General features: G+C 42.0%; 1 protein-coding gene across 1 annotated transcript in view; it reads right to left on the bottom strand.

The window, feature by feature from the left end:
* The window catches only part of spock1 (SPARC (osteonectin), cwcv and kazal like domains proteoglycan 1), a gene marked incomplete at both ends in the record, with an annotated part of 92,569 nt that extends 70,466 nt beyond the window's left edge, over positions 1–22,103 (bottom strand). The window contains one exon of the mRNA XM_083890658.1: positions 21,969–22,103. Coding sequence (XP_083746784.1) covers positions 21,969–22,103 — 135 coding nt within the window. The remainder of the gene's footprint in view (positions 1–21,968) is intronic.
* Positions 22,104–22,908: the final 805 nt, after the last annotated feature.

Here is a 22,908-nt window from a genome sequence, read left to right as displayed (position 1 = left end):
CAGAACAATGAGCAGACGCACACACACAGATGGGCGATAGGCAGTGAGCTCAGCGACCAACAGGCTGATAAGGAGGAGGGTGTTCAGCGTGGGCAGAGTGGCCTCAGTGCACGACAGACAGCAATCTGAGTGGCCAAAAAAATGTTTTAGACTGTGAAGTAGATACAAAGTTAACGGATGATGATTTTGTTCAGTTAAATGGAAAAATAGAGACACTAAAGTGATCACTACAAGAATAAAGACAGTGTCACACAGAGTGACACACAGGAACGATGAGGGTGAAAACAACAACTGAGTTTTTCTCTGACTTGCTTCTCTTTTATGAATCACTTTCCAGCTAACAAAAGATGAAAAAGTGTATTTTGTTTTATTTGTTGAGTTTGTTCTTATTAGGATGCAGCTTCTTTACAACAATGTAAAGCGTTTAATATTAATGGTGCTCGTAAAGATGTAAAGAGGGCTTCACTTTTTATTCTGATTCAAGCTAAATGTTACTTATGAGTCTGACAGGAAAAGGGAGCGGAATAGAGAGGTTGTTTTAAGTTAGAAGGAAACAATATATATAACAACGGGGGGGGGGGGGGGGGGGGGACTGATACACTCTCCCTGAGGTCTAACACTGGACAACTGCTGCAGGAGGATGCTCCGATTCGGCAGCATGCTGTTTATTTTTTATCAGGTGCTTTACAGAGTGGAGTTCCAAAAGGAGACAGAGGTGGCGCTGTCATTTGTCGAGGGCCTGCTGAAAGTCTCGGAGGAAGACGATGGAAAAGCTGGAAGCACAGCTCTCTGCTCAGGAGCTGCAGGATGCACTGCAGAGTTTACAGAGTGGGAAGACTCCTGGCATAGATGGTCTCCCTGCAGACTTTCTGGCTGGTCATCAGTGAGGATTTGCTGTGCTTCCTAAAGGACTGTTTAAGCAAGGGGTGGTTGCTTCTGAGGTGCAGGAGGGCTGTGCTCACCCACCATCTGCAATGTGTCTTTGCTATATACAGACTTTCTGAAGTGCTGGTGATGAGACTAGACGATGGAGCAGGTAATTCACGCGGACCAAACACACCGTGTTCCCAGCAGGTTGATATCTGACAACATCACTCCGATTCGGGACATTTTGGACCTCTCTGGTTCATCGGGTTGTGAGCTTGGTTTGATTTCTCTAGATCAAGAAAAGGCCTTTGAAGGACTTGGACACCAGTACCTGTGGCGGATGCTGCAGGCTTTTGGGTTCAGCTCAAGTTTCAAAGCCATGATCAGGATCTTGTAGAGTAATATCAAGAGTGTACTGGAGGTTAAGTGTGGTTTGAGTGCTCCGATTAAGGTTCAGAGAGGTGTCAGTGGGAGACAGGGCTGTTCAGTGACCGTTATGTTATGCTCTCTGAAACTGTAGCTAACTTCAGGAATATCTCCTCTGCTAAAGTCAACTGGGGGATAAGTGAAGCCTTAGCAGTTGGGGATGAAGTGGAGAGAAAACTGGTTTTACCGGGGGGCCAAATGAGGCCGGTCACTTGTGCTAAACTGGAGCAGTGTGGTGGGCTGGGTCTGACTAATTCACTGTTCAATGGACCCTAAGTGGTTTTAAACAGGACAAGTTCGCAACCTTTTATAAAGGCATATTTAAAGTGTGACCGCAAAGCTGTTCTGGCTTCTCAAAGAACTGGTGGCTCATGGGACACATTTGCAGTGTGAAGTAGGCCGCCCCCTGCTTCAGAAACTGTGTGAGAGCCTGGGCTGAGGTGTGTGGCCCTCATCTGGACAATGCTGCTGCTCTTTGCTGGTGTCTGGGGACCAGGTCAGTCGACTCTGAACAGTCTCTGATTAGCCTGATGCTACTGATGCTCTTTCCCTGATCTAAACGTCGTTCCTTTATTGGTTTCTTCTTAAAAAAAAGAAGTCTTCTGATATGGCAGGTAAGACGATGTATTATTTATTGTTAAAAGTGTTAATTCAGAACAAACTGAGAGCTAGAGTGGACACTCATCGGGCTTTAACAGAAGCCTGAGTGGAGACTGCACAAACCACCGTTAGGCTGCAGATTTAGTGGAGGCCTCTTCATGGTGTTGTGGCCATTAATGCTTTTATTTCCGTCATAAACACCAATGTTCCACATACCCGTCCCTTCTGTTTACACAGAGAAACCATTTCCCACCGTTTTGTAGGCGAGATTCTCTGTTTGAGTGTCTGTTTCAGATGTTTTCTTTGCTTGGTGAGGCTATTTCTCCAAATGTATTCATTCTGGGTTACAGTTACAACAGAAAGAGAAGAATGAAGCGTCAACTGTTTCATTCTCTAATTGGTCAAGCAAATAATGTTATTTATCTGTCAAGGAGAAATAAACTTAGAAGCTCTTTAGATGTTGATGCACAGTTGTTTTGTGTGTGTACGTTAAAAGCTAGACTCAAAACTGATTTAGCAGTTTTTTTGTTTTTGCGCATATGGGGTTTGAAGAAAGTGTTGTGTTCTGTGGATGATGAGTAGTTTTGGGTCAGAGTTGAGTACATATTCATTTTTCTATTTAGTGTGGTGTTTATGTACTGTGCATTTCCATATCAAGAGTCCTCCAACAGAAATAATTCATTTTTCCTCTCACTTCCCTGATTCCATTTTGATATCATCCAGATCTGTTTCCATTCATCATTGCCCTCCCGGTCACAATCTCTCTTCACTCATCTTTCCCTCTTTTTCACACCGCTAACCTCTCCGCTTCCCTTCCATTCATTCCGTTAATGTCGGGGTGTTGACACTGTTTGAGAGCAGAGATTAGCATTGTGTTTGTTTGTCTCCCCGAGCGCCCGGATTCATTCCTCACACTAATGATCCGGCTGGATATTAATGGATGATAGTGGCAACGAAACTGTCACTTTCAAAACTCACACTCCTCCATTTAGTAACGTTCCTTGCCTTTTTCTCCTTTATGTTCTACCATTCTCTTCGCTCCTATCTCTGCTGCTGCTTTGCTCACTCTAATGAATATGGGCACATCAATATTTCACCACCATCTCTCCACTTATGTTGGAGATGATCGCTCTTAAGACATCCTAAGAGACGCATGCTGCAGGTATGTGTGCGTTTTTTTTTTCTTTAACACTGCGGGCACGACAGTACGCCAGCAAGGCTACAACAACAAAAAGAAGCAAAAACCAGACCTTTGAGAATAAGAGAGCTTTAAAAGCTTCATGTCAAAAGGACACCAGCCTCTAGTCTGATGATGATAGCACATATGAAACAGTGTTATTGGTATTGGAAGTTATGGCACTGAAATGATGGGGTCAGTAAAAAGTAACAAGGCACATCACTTTGTTTTTGTAAGAGCCATAAGCTTCAGATATGAACCTTTTCTAAAAACTAAAAAGGGTGGGATTTCCAAGCAGTTAGGTGAACAAATCACGTTTTTTCAGGATACAACATATTCAAAGGGAAACGCTGGGAAAAATGCTGTTGTTAAACTAAACAGACATAATTCAGATTATCTCTGCAGGTACAACATTTACTTTGAATATTTGCCAATAGCATCTTGGCACCAGCGCCCTCTGTGGTCATCATGTGGAGGATAATCATTAGTCATCTGATTATCTCATCTGGTACACAAAATGATAATTAAGTGGGAAATAAGTTTTATATTATTACATATTTGTTTCACAAATGCAGCTGGAAATATTCTAATATAGCAGAACAAGCTGAAAAGTAGAACTTAATGCACCATGATGACTAAACTCTAGCCTCAGTTATGACTTTCTATAATAGCACCTATAGCATAATGATGAGGATTTTACATAAGCACTCGACTTGAAATGAACTCTATGTAAAGTTAACTTTGCAGACTGCTTGAGATACAAGAACCCAAAAACAATAAAAAATAAAAGTTTCAATGTTTTCCTTAACACCCAGCTCAAAACTCTGAACAACTTCAATCACAGTTTCTCAGTGTTCTGTGTGCGCCGGTGTGTAATCATTCCACGCCTCGTTCTTTTTAACCAGAACATTCTCTGCAGTCACACAAACACACACACATTCACAATATGTTGTCTTCTCCTTTGACCTTTGCTGCAAAAGTATGAAACTATGCCAGCCATAGAATCTGAGTCAGGAATATCAGTCTGGAGATTCTGAATCTTTCTAAGTCTCTTGCTGAGTATCCTTGCTAAACCGGGATGAGGGAGAATGTGTAAAAAAAAAATGTCAATATCACACATGCAAGCAAGCATCCACACACTCGTGAATACACGTGCCCACTATAAAGAAGGTCTGGGTACAATATAAAAGGGCTTAATCTACTGAAAACGTTACAGAGCCTACACTGTGGCGTGAAGCTCCCATAGACCGCAAGTTCCGGGCTCTGCAAGCAGTCTGGAAAAGCCTGGAATCGTTACGTAAGGATCACTTATCCTGAACAGCAGATTCTCCGACCCAGGGCACTAGTCCGGGCACATCCGGTTGCGTACATAGAACCACAGAAGAAGAAGAACGTCTGTTGTGGAGGTGTTTCACTTGCGACAGTGTCTTCTGACTCTGTGTCCGACTCCGGGTCAAAGTCGTAAAAAGGGACTGTGGCGGGGAGTCGTTAAAACAATGTTTTGATAATGAGTAGCAGTGCATCCACCGTTCCAGAGAGGGGAGCTGCGCTTCTAAGAGCTGGTGTGCTAATTATGTCACTTCCAGGTACCTGGCCAATCACAAGACAGTTGAGAAAGCTCTCCTTAGCTGGCCAATCACAACACAGTCTGTCTGAAACAGCTCGGCTGACGAGAGCTTCAGTGAGGAGAGATTTCCATCGGCTGGTTTGCAGCAACTCTGAGGTTTTTGATCATAAAAAGAAGTTAATGTATGTAAGTAGACTCACACATAACTCACATATGTGTGATAGGACCACTCTATGGGAGCTTTAAACAAGGGTTTGTTTGGCCTTCTAAAACCACCCCTGTGATTTAAAATGTTTTAATATATAAGTTTAAGTTCAGTGAAAGCAGGGTCAGCTGTCAGCATCAGGATGGCTACCAGCCTCACAAAATGACTCTCGACCTCAGCACTTGAACTGCTCAAAGCTCAACTGACAGAATTTCAGCTTTGGCAAACAACATAGTGGATACCATATGGACCACAAAAAAGGACTATAAATAGGTTGGTACATGTAAGTATCACCCACCAAGATAGCATAACTCCTCCTAACTCCTTTGACAAGCATAAAAAGATAGGTCATAGACTTGCTGCGTCTCGCACACAGGATTTCACTTTGAGAATACCATTATATACTTTTAAAAATATGCCACTGCACTCCTGGCATTGACTGACTGCAAAAACCGAATGGATTCAGCCAATTTAAACGCCAGACTGTTTTCATTTTGAAAGAGGTAGACAGGAAAAAAAGAGTTTGACATTGAAACGGTGGTCAAAGGTAATTCTCACTGTCTATTTTGCAGCGAAATATGGGCGGCTCACAATTAAAGCAGACAACAGCTCGACTCTGAAGAAGAACTGCTGACTTGCGCGAGACACGACTCAACTGACACGCACCTCAAATGGACTGTGATAAGCAAAAGATGCAGAGGCACCGCTCGTGCATCCAGCGTGGCTCCAGCCTTATATTTATTAGAGCGTTGGAGACAAAAAATGCTTCTGAAACAGACTTCTGTAAGATCTGCTGATGTGTTACATACGCTGCTGTTTTAGCTGATTCTCTGTCACCGTTTTGCCCCTAGTGCAAGCGTTTGTACCTTTATCTGCAGTTGCACACCGACAGCAATGCCGAGATTTCCCGTGGCTGCAGAAGCAGCATGAAGCTCAACTGCACATTTTGCCAATGCTGCAATCTTCATCAGTTCTTGATTGTGTGCATGTACAAAGGGGACGGTCATTAGAGGAGCCCATTAAGATAAACAGTCTCCTCAAATAACGGAGTGCTTGTTCTAGCTCCATCTGCCCAGGTTTGAAAATTATGTTTGCTCTGTTCTACTTCTGAGTTTCTGCAACAGGCCTCTTCTGCTTTAAGAGGCAGCTGATATTCCATTAGAGGGTCTTATTAAATAAGTTTGTATTTACACATGACCTCCTTTTAAAGGTGCATTATTTAATAAGTCTATAGCAACTGGGCATAAAATCCTCCTAATATGTCACAGAGACTCAGGAATAATGTTCATATAACAAACTGAAATCACCAACAACAACAGTACAGCCAAAATACTTGTATAAAAAAAAATATTTTGCAGACTGCAAATCATGTTTATGTTTTGAAATCATGTTTTGGCATGTGGCGTCACCTACCGCCGTCTACCAATCATTGCAGTCAGTAGAGTCTCAGCTGCCGAGCAATCACGGGTTACCACGGGGTTAAAACGAAACCTAAAAGACCTCTGTATTTTGAATTTGAATGTCGTAACAGTTTTTGGCCACATTCCTTTCAGTTTTTAGGTAGCACTTTTTAAAATGTTCCACCAAGCAGCTTGCAGCTCCAGTAGCTATGGAGATTTGAGGATAATTTTTTTTTTTTTTAAATGCATGATTTATAGTACTCATAATGTGTGGCCAAGCACAACAGATGGAGTATAGCTCACATTTTTCTTCCAACAACCTGCGGGCTGCTACTACATTATCTGCATTGTCATGCGCCACAGCCTTGATGTTTTAAATTTGTCAAGTGGTGTTTCAATCAGGATGCAACACTCATTGCAGTGTGCCACTCCATATCAGTTGATTCCTCAAAATGGCGCCAAGCTAAGCCGGGTCTGCATGTGCTGTCAGACAAAGTTTTATCTGTCACTTCCAGATTAAAAAAAGCTCCCATTATTGATCTGGAGCATCACAGTTCACCTTATTATCCAACTCAAAATCCATGAGTCACTGGAGGCGAGCCAAAGGCTGGTGCTTTCAAGGTTAGAGGTATATACTACACACACACACACACACACACACACACACACACACACACACACACACACACACACACACACACACACACACACACACACACACACACACACACACACACACACACACACACACACACACACACACACACACACACACACACACACACACAAACACACACAAACAAGAGGCAGACGGAAAGAAGAGGGGAGGTTTTAAGGAGATGGACTTAACTCCGTGTGGCCTGCTGGGTGTGTGGCTCATTAAAATGTGATTGAAGCTGCAGCTCAGCGGCTGACTCAGCTGAGTTTAATTAAAACTGTCAAACAATTCTTGTTGCATGCATATGCATAGAAGTATTCCATTTTCCAACCCACGCCTCCATCTCACATTCATCTCTTATCTATCAGTTAAAATTGGGGCACTCGCATAAGCCGTTCGGCTTCATTATTCGTGCCGTGTCATTCCCCTGCCCACTTCTCAAACACCGACGCTGGCCTTTTCAACACATGCCTGCATCACTGGCATACAGAAACGAGTGTGAAGGAAATGATGAAGGTGAGTCCATCACTCTGCTTGTTATTAAGTCATGAGAGGAAAAAAATAATGCTGAATTCCTAAAAATCGAAACAGCTCTTGAGTATATATAGATTTGAATTATGCAGTATTGTTTGTTATGGACATTGTAACAATACAGTTGTTATTGGTGACCTTCATTTAAGAAAACATTGCATTATTTACTTAGTACATAATTGATAAATTACATTAAAAGACAACATGGATTTATAATGAATTTTCATTCTCAACAGCAGATTTCAACATAAAATAACATGGGGTGAATAACTCTACACAATCAGATCAAATGTGTTCCAACTGCAAACAGCATGAGTGTCCATAAATGAACTGGATCCACTTTCATTTTATTACATTTATTCATCAAATTCTGGTAGATGGGTTTTGTTTTGTTTTCCTTTGTTTGTCTTATTAAAACGTGTGTGTGTCGTTCACCTGCAAACAGACCACCTTCAATCCCCTGGTGTGTAATAACATTTATCTGGATTATGGCTCTGAATAAATCAAACCTCATTGTTTTCCAAATCATTCAAGATTTGCGAATGTTTACTTTGCAAACCGTGCCGTGGAAGCTTCTGCGGCTGAATAAAAATACAGGCTTAGCATTAGCGGAGGACGTTGAAGTAGCTGACACTGGTGCTCACTGTTGCTCTCCCGAAGTTTCGTGGCACAAAACACAAAAGGCCAGTTAAATTGGACTTCAGGGCCATATATGAATCCTAGATTTAAACATTACATAATTTACGAGTACACTAGACACTGTTCAGTTTACTTATTACTGATCTGTAAGTATCGCTGCTATTTAAGTTTCTCCTTCAAACACACGTGTGTCCTCCCTGTATTCATATTTAAAGAGAGAAAAAAAAACTTAAATGGGCTACGCAGGATAAAAACACCATCTGGTTTGAATTTCATGTTTTTGAAAGTGCGCCTGACACAGGATGTCCAGCCAGCTGTTCCACTGACTACACCGTGGCAGTAGTGTAATGCCAGAGGAAATGGGAGTAAAGATGACAGTGACAAGCTGCTACGCCCAAGTCTTCCATCACCAGCACCATCATCCAGCTCAGCAGCAGTCAGTCCTTAAAGCAAAGCACCGGGCTCTGCAGCTTTGTTTTTATCAACTAAAACTTTTCACTTCTGACCTTCAATGCTCAAGAGAAATTACTCACACGTAATTATGCAGAGAGCAGAAACACACCAACACAAGGCTTTACAATAATCTTTGATGCTTTTAATAATGGTTGCCAACCACGTGAAGCTGACCGTGGTGCTGAAATCAAACAGCTGAAGGACTCTTGACACTATGACCAGCACGACTAAAATATAAAATAAATACAGTTAGTCACCATTGCATGGTCACTGAAATTAGCCCAAAATGTGAACTGTTCCAATTTCTCTAACATCTGTTAAAGGTCCCATTTTATGCAAAATCAACTATTTAATCATTTAAATCCTTATATCTGGGACTCTGGAGGCCCTACCAGTCAGCAAAGTGTGAAAAATGATGTCACTCACTCATGTTCTTGTGGTCCTCCTCAGTTTAAGTACAGGAGATAAAACACGCAATGTTGACTTCCCTGCTAAATTTTGTCCCTAAAACATGCAAGAGTGCTGGCAAGGGCAACGGTATCCAGTGGCCAGAAGTCAGCGAAGTCCGCAAAAAGTTCTATTCTTGGCTCCACAGTGCAGCACAGAGTTCTACACAAACTTCCAGCCTCAGAGGATTTATCTGTCCAGTGGATACGTGTTACATATGACAGCAATGTGCTTGCTAGAGCCTACAAATGATCACTTTCCCAAATGCTAACTACTGTTAGCTCCCAGTAGCCTCTGTGGCTGATCTCATTTCCTGTCCCTTAAGTTTCGTTTTTATTTTTTTTTAAAGAGATACTACTAAACCGAGCGTTCTGAACAGGGCTGTTTTGGCAGAGTGATTGAACTGCTGTGGTGCTTCATTCTTATGGTATTTTGACCAAAGTATGTCACAGACATGTTCATTAGGACACCAGGGAACTAGTTTAACTTGGATAAATCGGATATAATTTGGGACCTTTAAAACATTTTTTACAACTTCATCTGGAAAAACTACTGGATACACATACTTTTTTAACTGGTGATTATTTACAGCAGGGAGGGACAGTTGAAGAGATGAGGGGGTTGGTCCACTGCTTTGCTCAAGACTGAAATATCTCATCTACTTTTTGGGTGTTAAGTTAAGACATTCCTCATCCAAAGGCTAAATCCTCCTGACTTTGCGTTTCACTGATTTTTCCTCTGGCGCCAACAGCAGGTTGACATTTTTCGTTTTTTTTTTTTTTAGGGACGTGTAGTGTCCTTCAAGTTTCCCTCAGGATGATTTGTAAGAAAGTGTGATCTCTTAACTGTGAGTTCATGACTCGACATGTAGTATTCCCTCAGGGCTCCACTGTTCGTTGCCATTACCTACAATTCCCAAAGGTGTGACTGTCATAAACAACAGCGCAGAGGGGAGTTGGGTAGCTGCAGAGAGTGACAAAATGATGAAGAAAGAATATGGAAAGGCACTAAAAGCTACATGGAACTGATCTGCCACATCTTTGTGTCAATCTCCACCTCCCCTCTTCCACTTGTGCTCTCCGTCTCTGTCTCTCCGTGTCCCAGGAGCATCACAATAGCTGCAGTAGCAAAAACCTCCTGAATTATTGAAGCAGACAAGACAGCTCTGAAAACCACACACACTCTCACATACAAACAGTAACTGTATATCTGCCCTCAGGGGGAAAATGAGATAATGACGAATTCAATCTGACATGGTTTTAGGGACCATAAACATCAGAGAGAGAGGGTGGAAAGAAAGATGGGGAGGTGAGATGCTGACACTGATCGAAAGGAGAGCTAGGGAGGCGTGAAAAAGAGCAACAGACTGCCCCATGATTTATTTCACATGGTGACACTCAGGGCTGGTAAGGCTACTTTCCCATTTGATCTGTGCAAGATGGTCTGCTTGTAAATAAAACCCACTGCATTAAATAATTGATTAGACTGCCAGTGTGTAATTTGAATGCTGTTCATATGATCATCTGCGTCAGCTATATCCCCACGGGCAAAGCCACGGCTGTGTCCATCATCTAAATAACAACTGCTGTTGTTACAGGGAACACACAGATGCAAACACATGGAAGCACTGAACGCATGATGCTGCTTTATAAATCAAAAGATTCCAACCTCATTACTTGATGTTGAAAAGAGGGTGGTAATAAAAAAATTACAGTGTAGCGGCATTAATAAATATCTGATCATGTTCACGCTTAAATATTATATTATAATGTGTATAGGTTTGGCTTCTTAACAGCACTAAAATGTCTTAAAAAAATCTACCCATGTAAAGTACAGCAAGCCAGACTCATCTACCCAAGTCCCTGCATGGATTGCATCTCTACTTATGCTCCATCTCCGTCCAGGACCAAAAAAATCACCAAAACGAATGCCATTCCTGTGACATTCAGCTGTAAACGGAAAATCAGCCCGATAGGTAAACAGGTCCGCATCAAATTTAAATCACTAATGCTAGCCTACAAAGTGCTTCATGGGTCTGCTCCCACCTATATAAAAGCTCTCCTAAAGGCTTACGTTACTCTCACCCTCTCTCAGTCCACTGTTCCCATTTAGTGGAATTCTTTCCAAGATTTCTTCTATGTAGCTTATTCCTCTTTTGTAAGTCACTTTTAAAAAAAGGCATCTGCTAATTGTGTGAATGTAAACGATACTTGCTGAGCTTGCTGTTGGTATCCTATTGTTTTTAAAGCAAATCAAGGACAGAGTCAACATAAAAAGAGGTGTGATTGAAATCTACAAGTGCTGAAGTGACTCGCTGACATAAGCCGGTAAAGTGTTTTAGAGTCAATGACCCTCCGACACTCCATCCCTTCATGCAGCCTCTCATGTCAGCTTGAAGTTTTTCACCTGACATCATAATTACATTATCTTCATATCTGTATAAATATATGCATTATGTCTTCCTGTATATATTAGGAGCAGGCACAAACCCAAGATCCCACCACTCCCAGCACAACAATACGTTGAGTGGGCCAACAGGCACTTGCTTTTTGGCAGAGAATCAACCAAGCAAATATGGTTGCTATGGCTCATCTCCACTTGTACAGTAGAATTAACTTATAAAAACAAATTACGAGCAGATAAATTCAACACCGTCATATGGAGAGCTGTGGAAGGAGCCAAACTACAGGGAGGAAACATCAGATCGCATCCGAGGACCTGTGCACCATTGGAGGGGACAGCTTCAATGGCAACAGAAACACACTCAGTATGTTTTATGATATCAGACGCTACGTTTTCATTATTTTAACGATTTAACCAGGTAAGAGGCAGCACAACAAGGGGACACAAAAACAGGGCACGCAAACAACAAGAAGAGAAACATCGACATTATGCATCTGCCTCCCACTTCAATTCTAACACCAACATGTTTTGACAGAGAGATGATTGCCTGTCGTCACAGTATGGTAGACATCCATGAACGTGGTATAAATACAGCAATGACAGCTTGAATCCATATGGCTCAGAGCCACACGTGTAAACATTGGACAGTAAAGTCACAGCTTCTTGTTGTCATGCTGATTCCTTGCGAGGTTTCCTGAGGTTGCGGAGAATCAGCGAGAAAGTTTTTTATTCGTTTGTTTTTCTCTCCAAATGCTGTGCACTGAAGTGTGACGCCAGTTTGATTGTGGTTTGTATATTTTGATGTGTTTTCTTACACTGCAGCACACTGGGTTTTTCATGGAGACCTTTCGTACGGTTTCTCCGTCTTGGCAAATCTTTGGACAAAGGGAGAGAAAACCCGGCAGCATTGCTTCTACAGAATCAAAAAGCTTAGCAGGATACCTTCACAGCAGCAGCAGCAGCAGCAGCAGCAGCAGCAGCAGCAGCACCGCAGCAAAAGCAAACACACACACACACACAGCCTCCATAAAGAGAGAGAGGCAAGGGTGGAGGGGCTGCCATGATAAAGATTTCTGAAACATGCACACAATCATTGTCTATCTGTTCTGTCCATGTTGCTGATGGGCTGCACATTAAAGCTCCTCCTCTTCCTCTCTTCTCTGACCATCTCTCTTTTCTCCTCCTTTGTGCCGGTTTGTGCAGTTGTCCTATCGACTTCCATTCATTTGGACAGCCTATACCCACAGCCTTTTCTTAACTCTTTATCATCACTAATTAATGGCCAACCCCAAACTTAACCACAAGTCACATCTTAGCCCTAAAGAAATAAGGTTCCACCTCATTACGCCCAGGTTTTGGTCCCAATGACGACTACTGGTCCTGACAAGGTTCTGAAGCGGCAGCAAACACACAAGGACACACACAGAGACACAACCTATTTATCCTGGTCAAAGGGGACACTGGGCTTTTGCTTTGTCTGACCCACAACCAAATGGTCCTCCAGTGTGTTCATGTGTGTGTGCGCCTGCATGTGTGTGTCAGCATGGATCCGTGCTCTTATCGATTATATCAAGGCTCCAATCAGGGTTACCAGGCTTCGTAAATTTACTGATCGATCTCCACAGGAGCCCTCGGGGCTGGCTGGGAAAGCGAGTGTGCACGTGTGCTCGTCTGAGCATTCATACACATGCAGAGACAACACTTAGAGAGCACACGAGACACTTTAAAGAGGCACGATCTGACACGGACCCTCTCCCCCTCTCCACTCATACAATTGCAGTCCTTCAGCGCAGAGATTATAATCAGCATTTCCTCATTCGAAATCAATAGCCCAGTGAGAAGAGCGTGCACACGAAGAGCACGTGAAGACAAGCGGGACGGAGAGAGCACAGAGACATGGTTTATTCTGAAGGGCAATATTTCATCAGGTATAATTCAAGTGTAAAATGAGAGGCAGAAAAAGCCAGAAGAGAGTGGACATAATAAAAGGAACGAGGAGAAGGTAAAGAGGACGCTTTAGAAGAAGGAGAGGAAATGGAGGACAGAGCAGTCGAGCAATATGTAAGAATGACGGCTGTTCAGCCAAGTCCTCAATTAATTGATGGAAATAATATACGTGTGCTGGGGGAGAGTGTGTGAGTGTGTGTGTGAGGGAAGATGAAGGTGACTCTTTTTTTACCCTTCCCCCTCAGCTGTACAACCAACCAATCAGAACACACACACACACACACACACACATTCACACACTTAATAAATTGCAAAGGGGGAAACAACATGTAATCCAGACCACCACTTATTCTGTAATCCTGCTGCAGTCAGCAGTCACTGTGATCAGAAATGAACATGTTTTACAGTTATTCAGGATCTTCTGGATACATTTGACCTTTTATTAACCTGCATTAAAATATATCATGATGTGATTCAATGTTAGTTTAGTTGTGATAGTCATTATTACTCTTATATGGATTTTGTATTGTTGTCAGAGGTTTGTAATATTAAGGGTGGTTGTCAGGTCAGTGACAAGGGCAATAATGTACAATACCTAATGACTTTATCTGTGTTTTTGTCACAATGGTGTTAAACAGGTGCAGAGACTCTGTCTCACCCTAAGCTGCTATAACGAGCAAATAAATCACCATCCCTGGTCACAGAAGACCGCGCTACACGCAAGCAACATGAATTGCAGAGTTCACGAAACATGTTCCCGATTCAGTCGCAGCAGGAAAACTCGTGTCGAGTTCCTGGTTCCCCTCGCGTGATCCGTCACTGGACTGCACACGGAGATCTACGTCAAACATCCCCCAAGGGAAACATGAGGGAGATTTTCCACCGCAGAGTTTTTATTTAAATCAAACTGAGAGGTAAGTAACTCTCTAAATTGCAAATTTCAGTGGCGCGAAGTGAGGAGGAGCACATTTGCAAAAAAAAATAAAAACAACAGCTAAGAAAAAGAGTGTTTTTTTGCCTCTGTTTTGTTCCATGAAATGTCATGTTACAATGTACCCCCCACCCCTTTCACCCTATTTCAGATAGGATTGGCTCCAGTGACCAATGACCCTCATGGGGAGGATAAAGCAGTAGACAATGGATGTATGGTAAGTTTTTATATTTGACTACTTATGTATTCAGTTGGTCCACAATTATCTTATTTATCTATGGTATTATTAAAAGCAGCTTTCTATTACAAACATCTTCTTCTCCATTCCTGCATCACTAAATATGTGATCATCCTCAGGGTCTATTTCAAATAGCTGTGAATGCACACTTACCAGGATAATTTACATCTGGCTTGACCAAGCCATGTCTTCTCATCCTGGTTTTCTGTCTGGGCCACAGACTAAACCAGGATGATTTAAGTAGCATAGTTTAAGGCTCACTTTCGCAGATATTCATGGGTTTGCATCCGTGGTTAAAAATCACATTGTGACTGAGACAATTTTGCACAAACACACGTGCATACACTCTCCTCTTGTTTTGACAAAGGAAAACACTAGGGGGGTTGTGACTGGCACCCCCAGGGAGACTGTTGTCACTGAAAAGAAAATGTGGCTGATAAAACAACACTTAATTCTCACCAGTGAAGTGAGCAAAGACAGGCCACTGCATGCAATATTACTAACATTGCAAGCACAAAAATATAAACACACAAAAAAAAAAAAATACATTTCAAGCTGCCACCAGGTCCACCCGATAATGAATAGGCAGTCTGGAGATTGCATGTTTTTGCACAAAAATTCATGAGGAAAATATACAGAAAATGTCTAATTCTCCCCGGAGAAGCTGCTTTTCACAGCATGAAAATAGGAAGACAAGAGACTCTTGAAGGGAGAACCAAACAAAGAATAGTGAAAAAGGGTTTTCCAAACTGCACTATAAAAAAGGTCATTTCAAAAAAGAGCATTTCAAAAATGGTGTTATTCAGTCTGTTTATATATATATGTATGTGTATTGTATTGCTACATGTACTAAAATTCAAAGAAAAGCAAGTAAATCAAATAAAAGCCAAATGGACAGAGTTATCAAAATGTGTTTATCATCAACACTGGATAATAAAAGTGTATTCAGAGATCTAAAGACAATGAATGTGTGAGGGGAAACAAAATCAGACACCCTTATGTTACATTGATCCAAACCCAGTGTGAGCTACTGTCGTTAACAGATTTGCGCCTCTCATTAAGCTTTTCTGTTAATAATTTCCTGAAGCTGGTCCTAACACTGCTCCAGCTGGACCCTTCACTTTAGTCCTGACCAGAATATTCTGATGCAGCCAACAACATGAGGCAGCTGCAGGCACACAACAAAGCTGACCCTGCCTTAAACAACAACAACCACACAAACCCACAGTCAAACAAACTCACTGCTGCATACATAATGTGTGTGTGTGCGTGCGTGCATGTGCGTGTTTGTGTTTGTCTTCACTGCAGCTTTTTTTTTTTTTTTTTTTATATTAGCATAAGAGCTCATGAAAGTTTAAGTGGTGATTGTAACCTAAGGGAATCTGAAATACTGCTGGCATAAATAACAACAAGTGATTTGGCAAAAGAGCCACAAATGTGGTTTAGCAAATTTAAGGATTAAAAAAAACTATTTAATTGGCCGTCAACATTTCCTCTAACAAGTGGTGCAGGCTCTAAGCTATCCACATAGCATACTGGGGAAAAAAACCCCCACTGCACTAGAGGGCAGGATGAAACGGGATGAAGTGCTTTTCCATAAAACAACTAATCATATCTAGACATTTCCACAGTAAATTTGCAACAGTAGCTGGAGAGTGAAGAGTTAGAAAAGCTCAGCCAGTTAGTCTGTCCATGTACTTCAGTCTAATGCCAGAATGGTAATTCAACAAATGTGTCATTTAGTCTCCAAAAACCAATTGAAATGCATCATTCCCGGCACATTTAAGCCTGATGAATAGGAAACTAACCAGGTAAACTTATAAATCAGATTGTTTTTCTCCTTATGCTCTCATAAGACCATCTGAACTCTGACAGTTAAAACTATTACAACAGCAGCTCCACTGCCAACACAGAGACGCAGCATAATTCAGCAGGGAGCAAGTGGCTCATCAGCAAGGATGCGGAGTGAAACATGACAGGCAGAGGGGAGGAGTCGCGGGTGAGGTCAGAACAGAGCGAACGGGAGGACGAGATACTGTAGAGATGGGGCACGGTTGAGGAAGCGCAGGGTCATTCGTCAATCCACAGGCACAGATAGAATATAAGGGAGGAAGGAGGGAAAAAAAGTGTAGCCTGGACAAAAATGTTAAGTTCATGAGTGAGGATAGAGGAGAGGGGGGGGGAAAGATAGAGTGAGTGAGTGACAGACATTAAGCACATACACGGTTAGGATGTGTAAGATAAAGCATAAGATGTTGCATGGGGACCCCCTAAAAGAAGCCAAGTGACACCATATCTATTGCCAGTGGTTCTTCTGCCCTGTGGAGTTTTGGCTTTTGTTGTTTTATCGGTGTGTAAATTGTGATGTCACCAATGTGCCAAAAAGGAAACCAGTCGAACACTGGGGCTCTCATCTACAATGGTACAATAGTTTAGATTTTGTATCTTTTACTTTGGTCCCTCTCTCAATCTCTCTGATAGCTGATATCACACAACCAAAGTAATGCCCTCTGGCACAAAACGATGCCGTTTCTACCGCTACAGACGTACTGTATTCATACGTAAATCAGGCAATATGTCAGATAACCCGTGTATTTGCCAGGTGTTTTCATGATAACAGTAAAGGTGGTGGATGGCCAACCAATCTGGGAGAACTTTTAGTGGATCCCCACAGATCCAGAGAGGTGGCAGCGGCAGAGGACAATCGCTACATGAAGTCAAAAAGATGGGAACCCACAAGGAACATATTTTGTGGTTAGCTCTTGGTAAATCATGGCCGTAAACTATATAATCCAAGAGCTAGTCTGTACAGCAACATGAACACATGAATAATTACATTACATTACATTACACTACCCATTACTAATGCCGGAAGACTCCAGGGTTTAATGTTTGTCACAGAACCAGATTGTGTCACAGCATTGCCCTGGAAATTACACAGAACGTTTGCATTGCTGCCAAAAAATAAAGACAATGAAGAAGAAAAATGCGCTCGTTCACCTGGGACTCGCATTCCCACCAATACCAATCAGATCGAACAATGGGAGTAAATGCTAATTTAACACGTTTCCACTATTTAAACCTGGGTTTAAATTGATATATTGAAAGGGGGGGAAAGGTAAATGTTTGAACATTATTCTTGATTGGATGGTTTGTAAACACGTGTCATGGAATCAGTCGTTTAGAATTCTGAAATTGCCAGTTTCTTGGTCTCCCACGGAGTCGTTTGTCACAAATGAATGGTAGAGAATGATTTAAGGACACAATTTTTCACTGATGATCAATGTCTTCAGTTTTTCCACCACCATTTTCTCATCTGTGACAGTCGAGATCTGTGACCGTGCCATGTTTGTACAGTATGTCAAGACCAAGCTAATGGCTGTGTTGTTGTTTATCTATAATCTCACAATATGTGCTATTAAACAGTTTGGTGCCAGAGAGAGAGAAGGAGAGAAATGGCCAGGGAAGGCTGTCTGAAGAAGGAAATGTTTCAGTAGAGAAATTAAAACCAGTTTCCCTTTCTGTGTGAACACACATGAGAACAGCGGCAGCTTGTGTGTTTGGTTGGTAGCATTGCCTTCAATATGAAACTAAAATAACAACATCCATCCCTCCTCTGCCTGCCTTCACCCCCGTGTTTTTCACTCCTGTCCTTCGTCCTCCACTGACAGTTTCATGTAAATTAGTTTTATTTGCACAGGAGATGATGGGGAGAAATAAAGATTGGGCAGTGAGCTCTCTCACACACACACACACACACACTGCAGATAGTGGAGCCTTGCCTGAGTGCACAGAGGCATGACTAACACTCGCTCTCATATCATGGCTCCTGTACTGTTGAGGGGAGAACAGACCTAATTAGGCCAAACTTACCCCCTGTCTACTAAAGTCTCTGAAGAACACAGCGCAAACCAACATCATAATGTTCAGCCTGCGGTTTCAAATACAATGCCAGCGGTTACACAACTGTCACAATCGGCCAACACTGGAGAGTGTGACCGCTCTGAAATGTTGTTTCCGTGCTCAATCCTAATTTTGGTGTTCATGCATGTATGTAGGTTTCAGGATTTAGTCTCGGTGAGCAAATTATTTCAAATATTTAAATGTCCCATATGATGCAAAATCAACTTTTTAATCATTTAAATCCTTATATTTTGGACTGTGGAGGTCCTATCAGACGGCAAAGTGTGAAAAAAGACGACTCGCTCATGTTTTTGTGTGTTCAGTCTAAGTACATGAGATAAAACACGCGATTTCTGCACTCACTGTGACGTCACAAGATGATAGATTCCTGGAATTGTCTCATGGAGCTCCGTTTTGTACGTAAAACATGTGCAGGCGAGGGCAACGGCATCCGAAAAAGCCGGAAGTCCGTGAAAAGTTCTATTCTTGGCTCCACAGTGCAGCACAGAGTCCTACACAAACTTCCAGCCTCAGAGGATTTATCTGTCCAGTGGATAGTTGTTATATATGACGGCAATGAACTGCTGTGGTGCTTCATTTCTATGGTATTTTGACCAAAGCATGTCACAGACATGCTCATTAGGACACCAGGGAACTAGGTTAACTTGGAGAAATAGGATTTACTATGGGACCTTTAACAGAGCGGTGTTAAGAGGTGTCCAAGTTCATGTGGGACTCGCCAACAGATGGCTATGTTTCACTCACAGTTTGGAGGTCATGTGCTTTGTAACAAAGTGTTTGGACAATCATTATCCTAAGTTAATGAAACATATAGACCACCTAGCACAGGGAAGCCTCACAGTGTATTTGTGGCTACCGGTTGTGATATTACCCATGAAATTCTGAAGTCTCCAGAATCACAATTTGTCCCGGCACTGATGATACTAACTGTCAAACTGGTGTCCTCTCATGTGTGCTGTACTTTGTATATGCTCAACTAAACGGGAATGTCATTTACAAAATCAAAATAATGCGTGATTGAAGAAAACCTGAACCTAGCAATTATTGTGACCTAGCCCGGGTGAACTCAGCCGAGTCTGGCAGGGATTTCATTTCGCACTGCAGACACTTCTGGATAGGACACCATTTCAACCAACTTCAGAATCTTCTCATAATGGGAACCAATCACAAACCCCTGACAAACTTTCCCCACAGACTTCCAGTTGCCGCCTCATGACCATTCAGTATGATGCGGTGAACTTGGACAACTACCTCCATTTTTTTATATAAAGTCTATTGCATTGGCCAAACCCAACCAGCAACTTCACATTTTTGGCTGGTGTTTCTCATGCCATCCCATAACCTGGCAACCATAACAACACACCACCCATTTTACCATGTTAAACATGTCAGTATCTTAAATTAAGTGTTAATATAGTTCATTTTAAATGTATCCACGTTTAATCTGCCAACAACAGGTCTTCAGCCTTTGTTGCACTCACAGCAAAGGAGCCTGTTACTTCTTACATGGTACAATGATTAGCCATCAAACATTAAAGAGGAGGCTGTTGCTTTATACAGCTACAAGCAGCTCATAAGTAAACAGAGTTATGTACCAACAAAGTGAAATATTCAAATCTAACACTGCATGCCTTTATGGCTGCGCCATTTAATTTAATGGAAATAATTGAGATGTACTGTGTAGCATTTTGTACCTTCCCTTACACGTCATCCCCTGAAGCCCCGACTAACTCATTTTGTCAAAGTTTACGTCGTTTCTTGAGATCATTTCTATTAAGAGCATTTTTACTACGTCGCTGTTTACGAGGGCTGCAGCTAACGATTACTTTGGCTGTCGACAGGAATGATTAAAATGACACAATGTTGGATTTCAACCAAATCAAATAATGTCTCCAAGATTATTTTTGATGGCACATCAATGCCTCCTGTCAAAGCCTGAGCCTACATTGGCACGAGGTGATGTCTGGTTTTGGGTTTTTGTGTCCATGCCACAAATAAAAAACTGCAAAATTCCGCCCCGGCAGTAGTGATATTCAGTTCTTTCTGTATAATAGACTGTTGTTAAGTGTAATGGACTGTTGCTAGGAACTAATCACGTATGGAGAATCTCATCTGAATTATTTGCAGACAAATCACCATCAACAGCTTTATACTGTATAGTATATGTGCTGCTCTACTTCCACTGATGGTCTTATTTATATCCAGTTAGAATGTCTGTGTACCAATAAAGTGGCTTGTTAGCATGACTTAGCTTCAGCGTTAGGTTTACATTCATGCTCTTACATCTAGTCACTGATTATATATTTAAAAAAATATTGATACACTGAGCCAATAGAGACCAAATATATGTTGCTAACAACATTAGCATGTTTTCGGTACAAACCCAGCAGAATCAATGAATCCAAATTTCATTTTGGTATTCAATATTTTGTTTCTAAGCCATGTAAATAAGCAGTTATTGTAATGTAAATCCTGTTTTATTCTTCTTTGTTGGTTCACAACATTGGTGCAGTCGGCGTATACAGTGAAAGACGTGGGCCTATACTGCCCCCAGCACTTCCTGTAGTGCATTGCAGTTACTGGTCATTATGCAAACAAAAACATTTGGCGTGCGACCAAATTTGTTTTCTTTCTTCTACAGTAGACCACACTACACCACAGTAAAGTATAGTATAGTAGTTTCATTTTCAATAAAGTTAGTTAGTTTAGAGTTAGTTTGTAAATCGATAGTCTGCCATTAATTAAGTATTCACCATATAACCATATAGTCTGTGTGTATACACTATGTTTGTGCTTCTAATGAAGATTAAACATTTCACCTTATTCTTGTTTCAAATCGTTTGCATAAGTATGAGTGTATATGGGGAAATGACAAAAAAAAAGGCAACCCTTAAAATTGCACGTTGAATGATTTGGGTGATGCAGCTCACTCTAACTTTTTGCATTGCTTGCACAAACCAATGTGTTTAAATTAAACAGTTTGAGACTTGTCGACAATACAATTTTGCATCGACGAACTGTCGTAATTGATGTTGTTGATTATGTGGACTAATCGTTGCAGCCCTACTGTTTATGCCTCGATTTACATCTGTACTGATTTGACACGTTGGTCTACAGTCGATTACAGAGAAAATGGATTATGATACATCATCTACTCAAAACACGAACACTCTCTCATGAGTATATTAACACATGCGGTATTGTGAACATAAAAAGTAAATGCATTATCAGTCTAAGTCTTACCCTGAAGGCTGAGCTCCACAATTAATAGAGGGGGGAAAAAGAGCTAAGAGTTATTTCAATTTACAAAGACACAGACAAGCCACATTGCCTAATAAACAGTTAAATCATAACAAAGAAATGTTCCATCATATGCATAAATCCATTGTCTCAGACTCTGACTCTCTTTCAATCCGGGATTGAACTTGCTGAGTTTCTACAAGGTGGATTATGACTCAAGTACTCACAAGGTGTAACAAGGGCGTACACACACACACACACACACACACACAATAAAGCTTATGATCATGCTTATTCTCGCTCGGTGTTACTCACATCTCTGAATCTGTTCCAGGATCTGTCCTTGTTGTACTGAGCCACGGTGCTCAGCCATTTGTCGTTGCCGTTACCGGAGACTAGCGTTTCTCTGCTCAGCAAGAGAGCCACGAGAGGCAGCAGGAAGAAGAGCATCTTCTGAAAGCGGAGAGAATGAGAGGCAGGTGAGGGTGAGACACGGGCAGTCAGGACGCTGCTGTCGCTGCTGCTGCTGCAAAGTATAAGAGCGGAATGAAACGAGACCCAGCACTAAAGTGAAAAACACACAACTCTCACACTGTGACGCATCGCGGGGTCAGGATGTCACCAGAAAGGACCGAAGTAGTGTTTGTGTTTGTCCCTGCGTGGAGGCTGATCCTTTTCTAATCGGATTATCAACACTGGAGAGTTGTGTCACCGTGGGGTTTCCGCGACACGATCAGCTTCATGAAACCAATTTAAAAAGCAATTAGCAAATTTCCGCCCCCACTGAGCTTTGTCTCGGCTTCCCCCCAGTCTGCTGCAGGGAGCAGCGGCTCCAACAAAGTCGACACATGGGCGTAAAATTGACTTTCAATTGCAGTTTATGTTATTTTTCGGAATTAAAAAAAAACAAAAAAAACAAGCAGCGCCTGATAACAGTGCATTTACTCACCTGGGATTGTTCGTTGGTGACCAATTCCGACTCCCGGGGGAAAATAAACCCACGGCCCCGGGCACTCCTGGTTGCACCCGACTGCTCAAAGGATTGACGGCAAACGCGAGCTGCGAGGACGAACAGACCAGGAGCTTTCTCCTCCTCCTCCTCCTCCTCCTCGGTCACCAGACACCGCCTCCCTCTCTCTCTCTCTCTCTCTCTCTCTCTCTCTCTCTCTCTCTCTCTCCCTCTTTCTCTCTCGTGTGAACCCACAAACCGTGTCATTGATTTTCAGCATTTTCAGATTGTTCATTTCCTTTTGTT

This window comes from Microchirus variegatus (genome assembly GCF_963457635.1).
Source record: "Microchirus variegatus genome assembly, chromosome: 6".
In the NCBI taxonomy this organism is placed as follows: domain Eukaryota; kingdom Metazoa; phylum Chordata; class Actinopteri; order Pleuronectiformes; family Soleidae; genus Microchirus; species Microchirus variegatus.
This window is presented reverse-complemented; position numbering and strand designations above follow the sequence as displayed.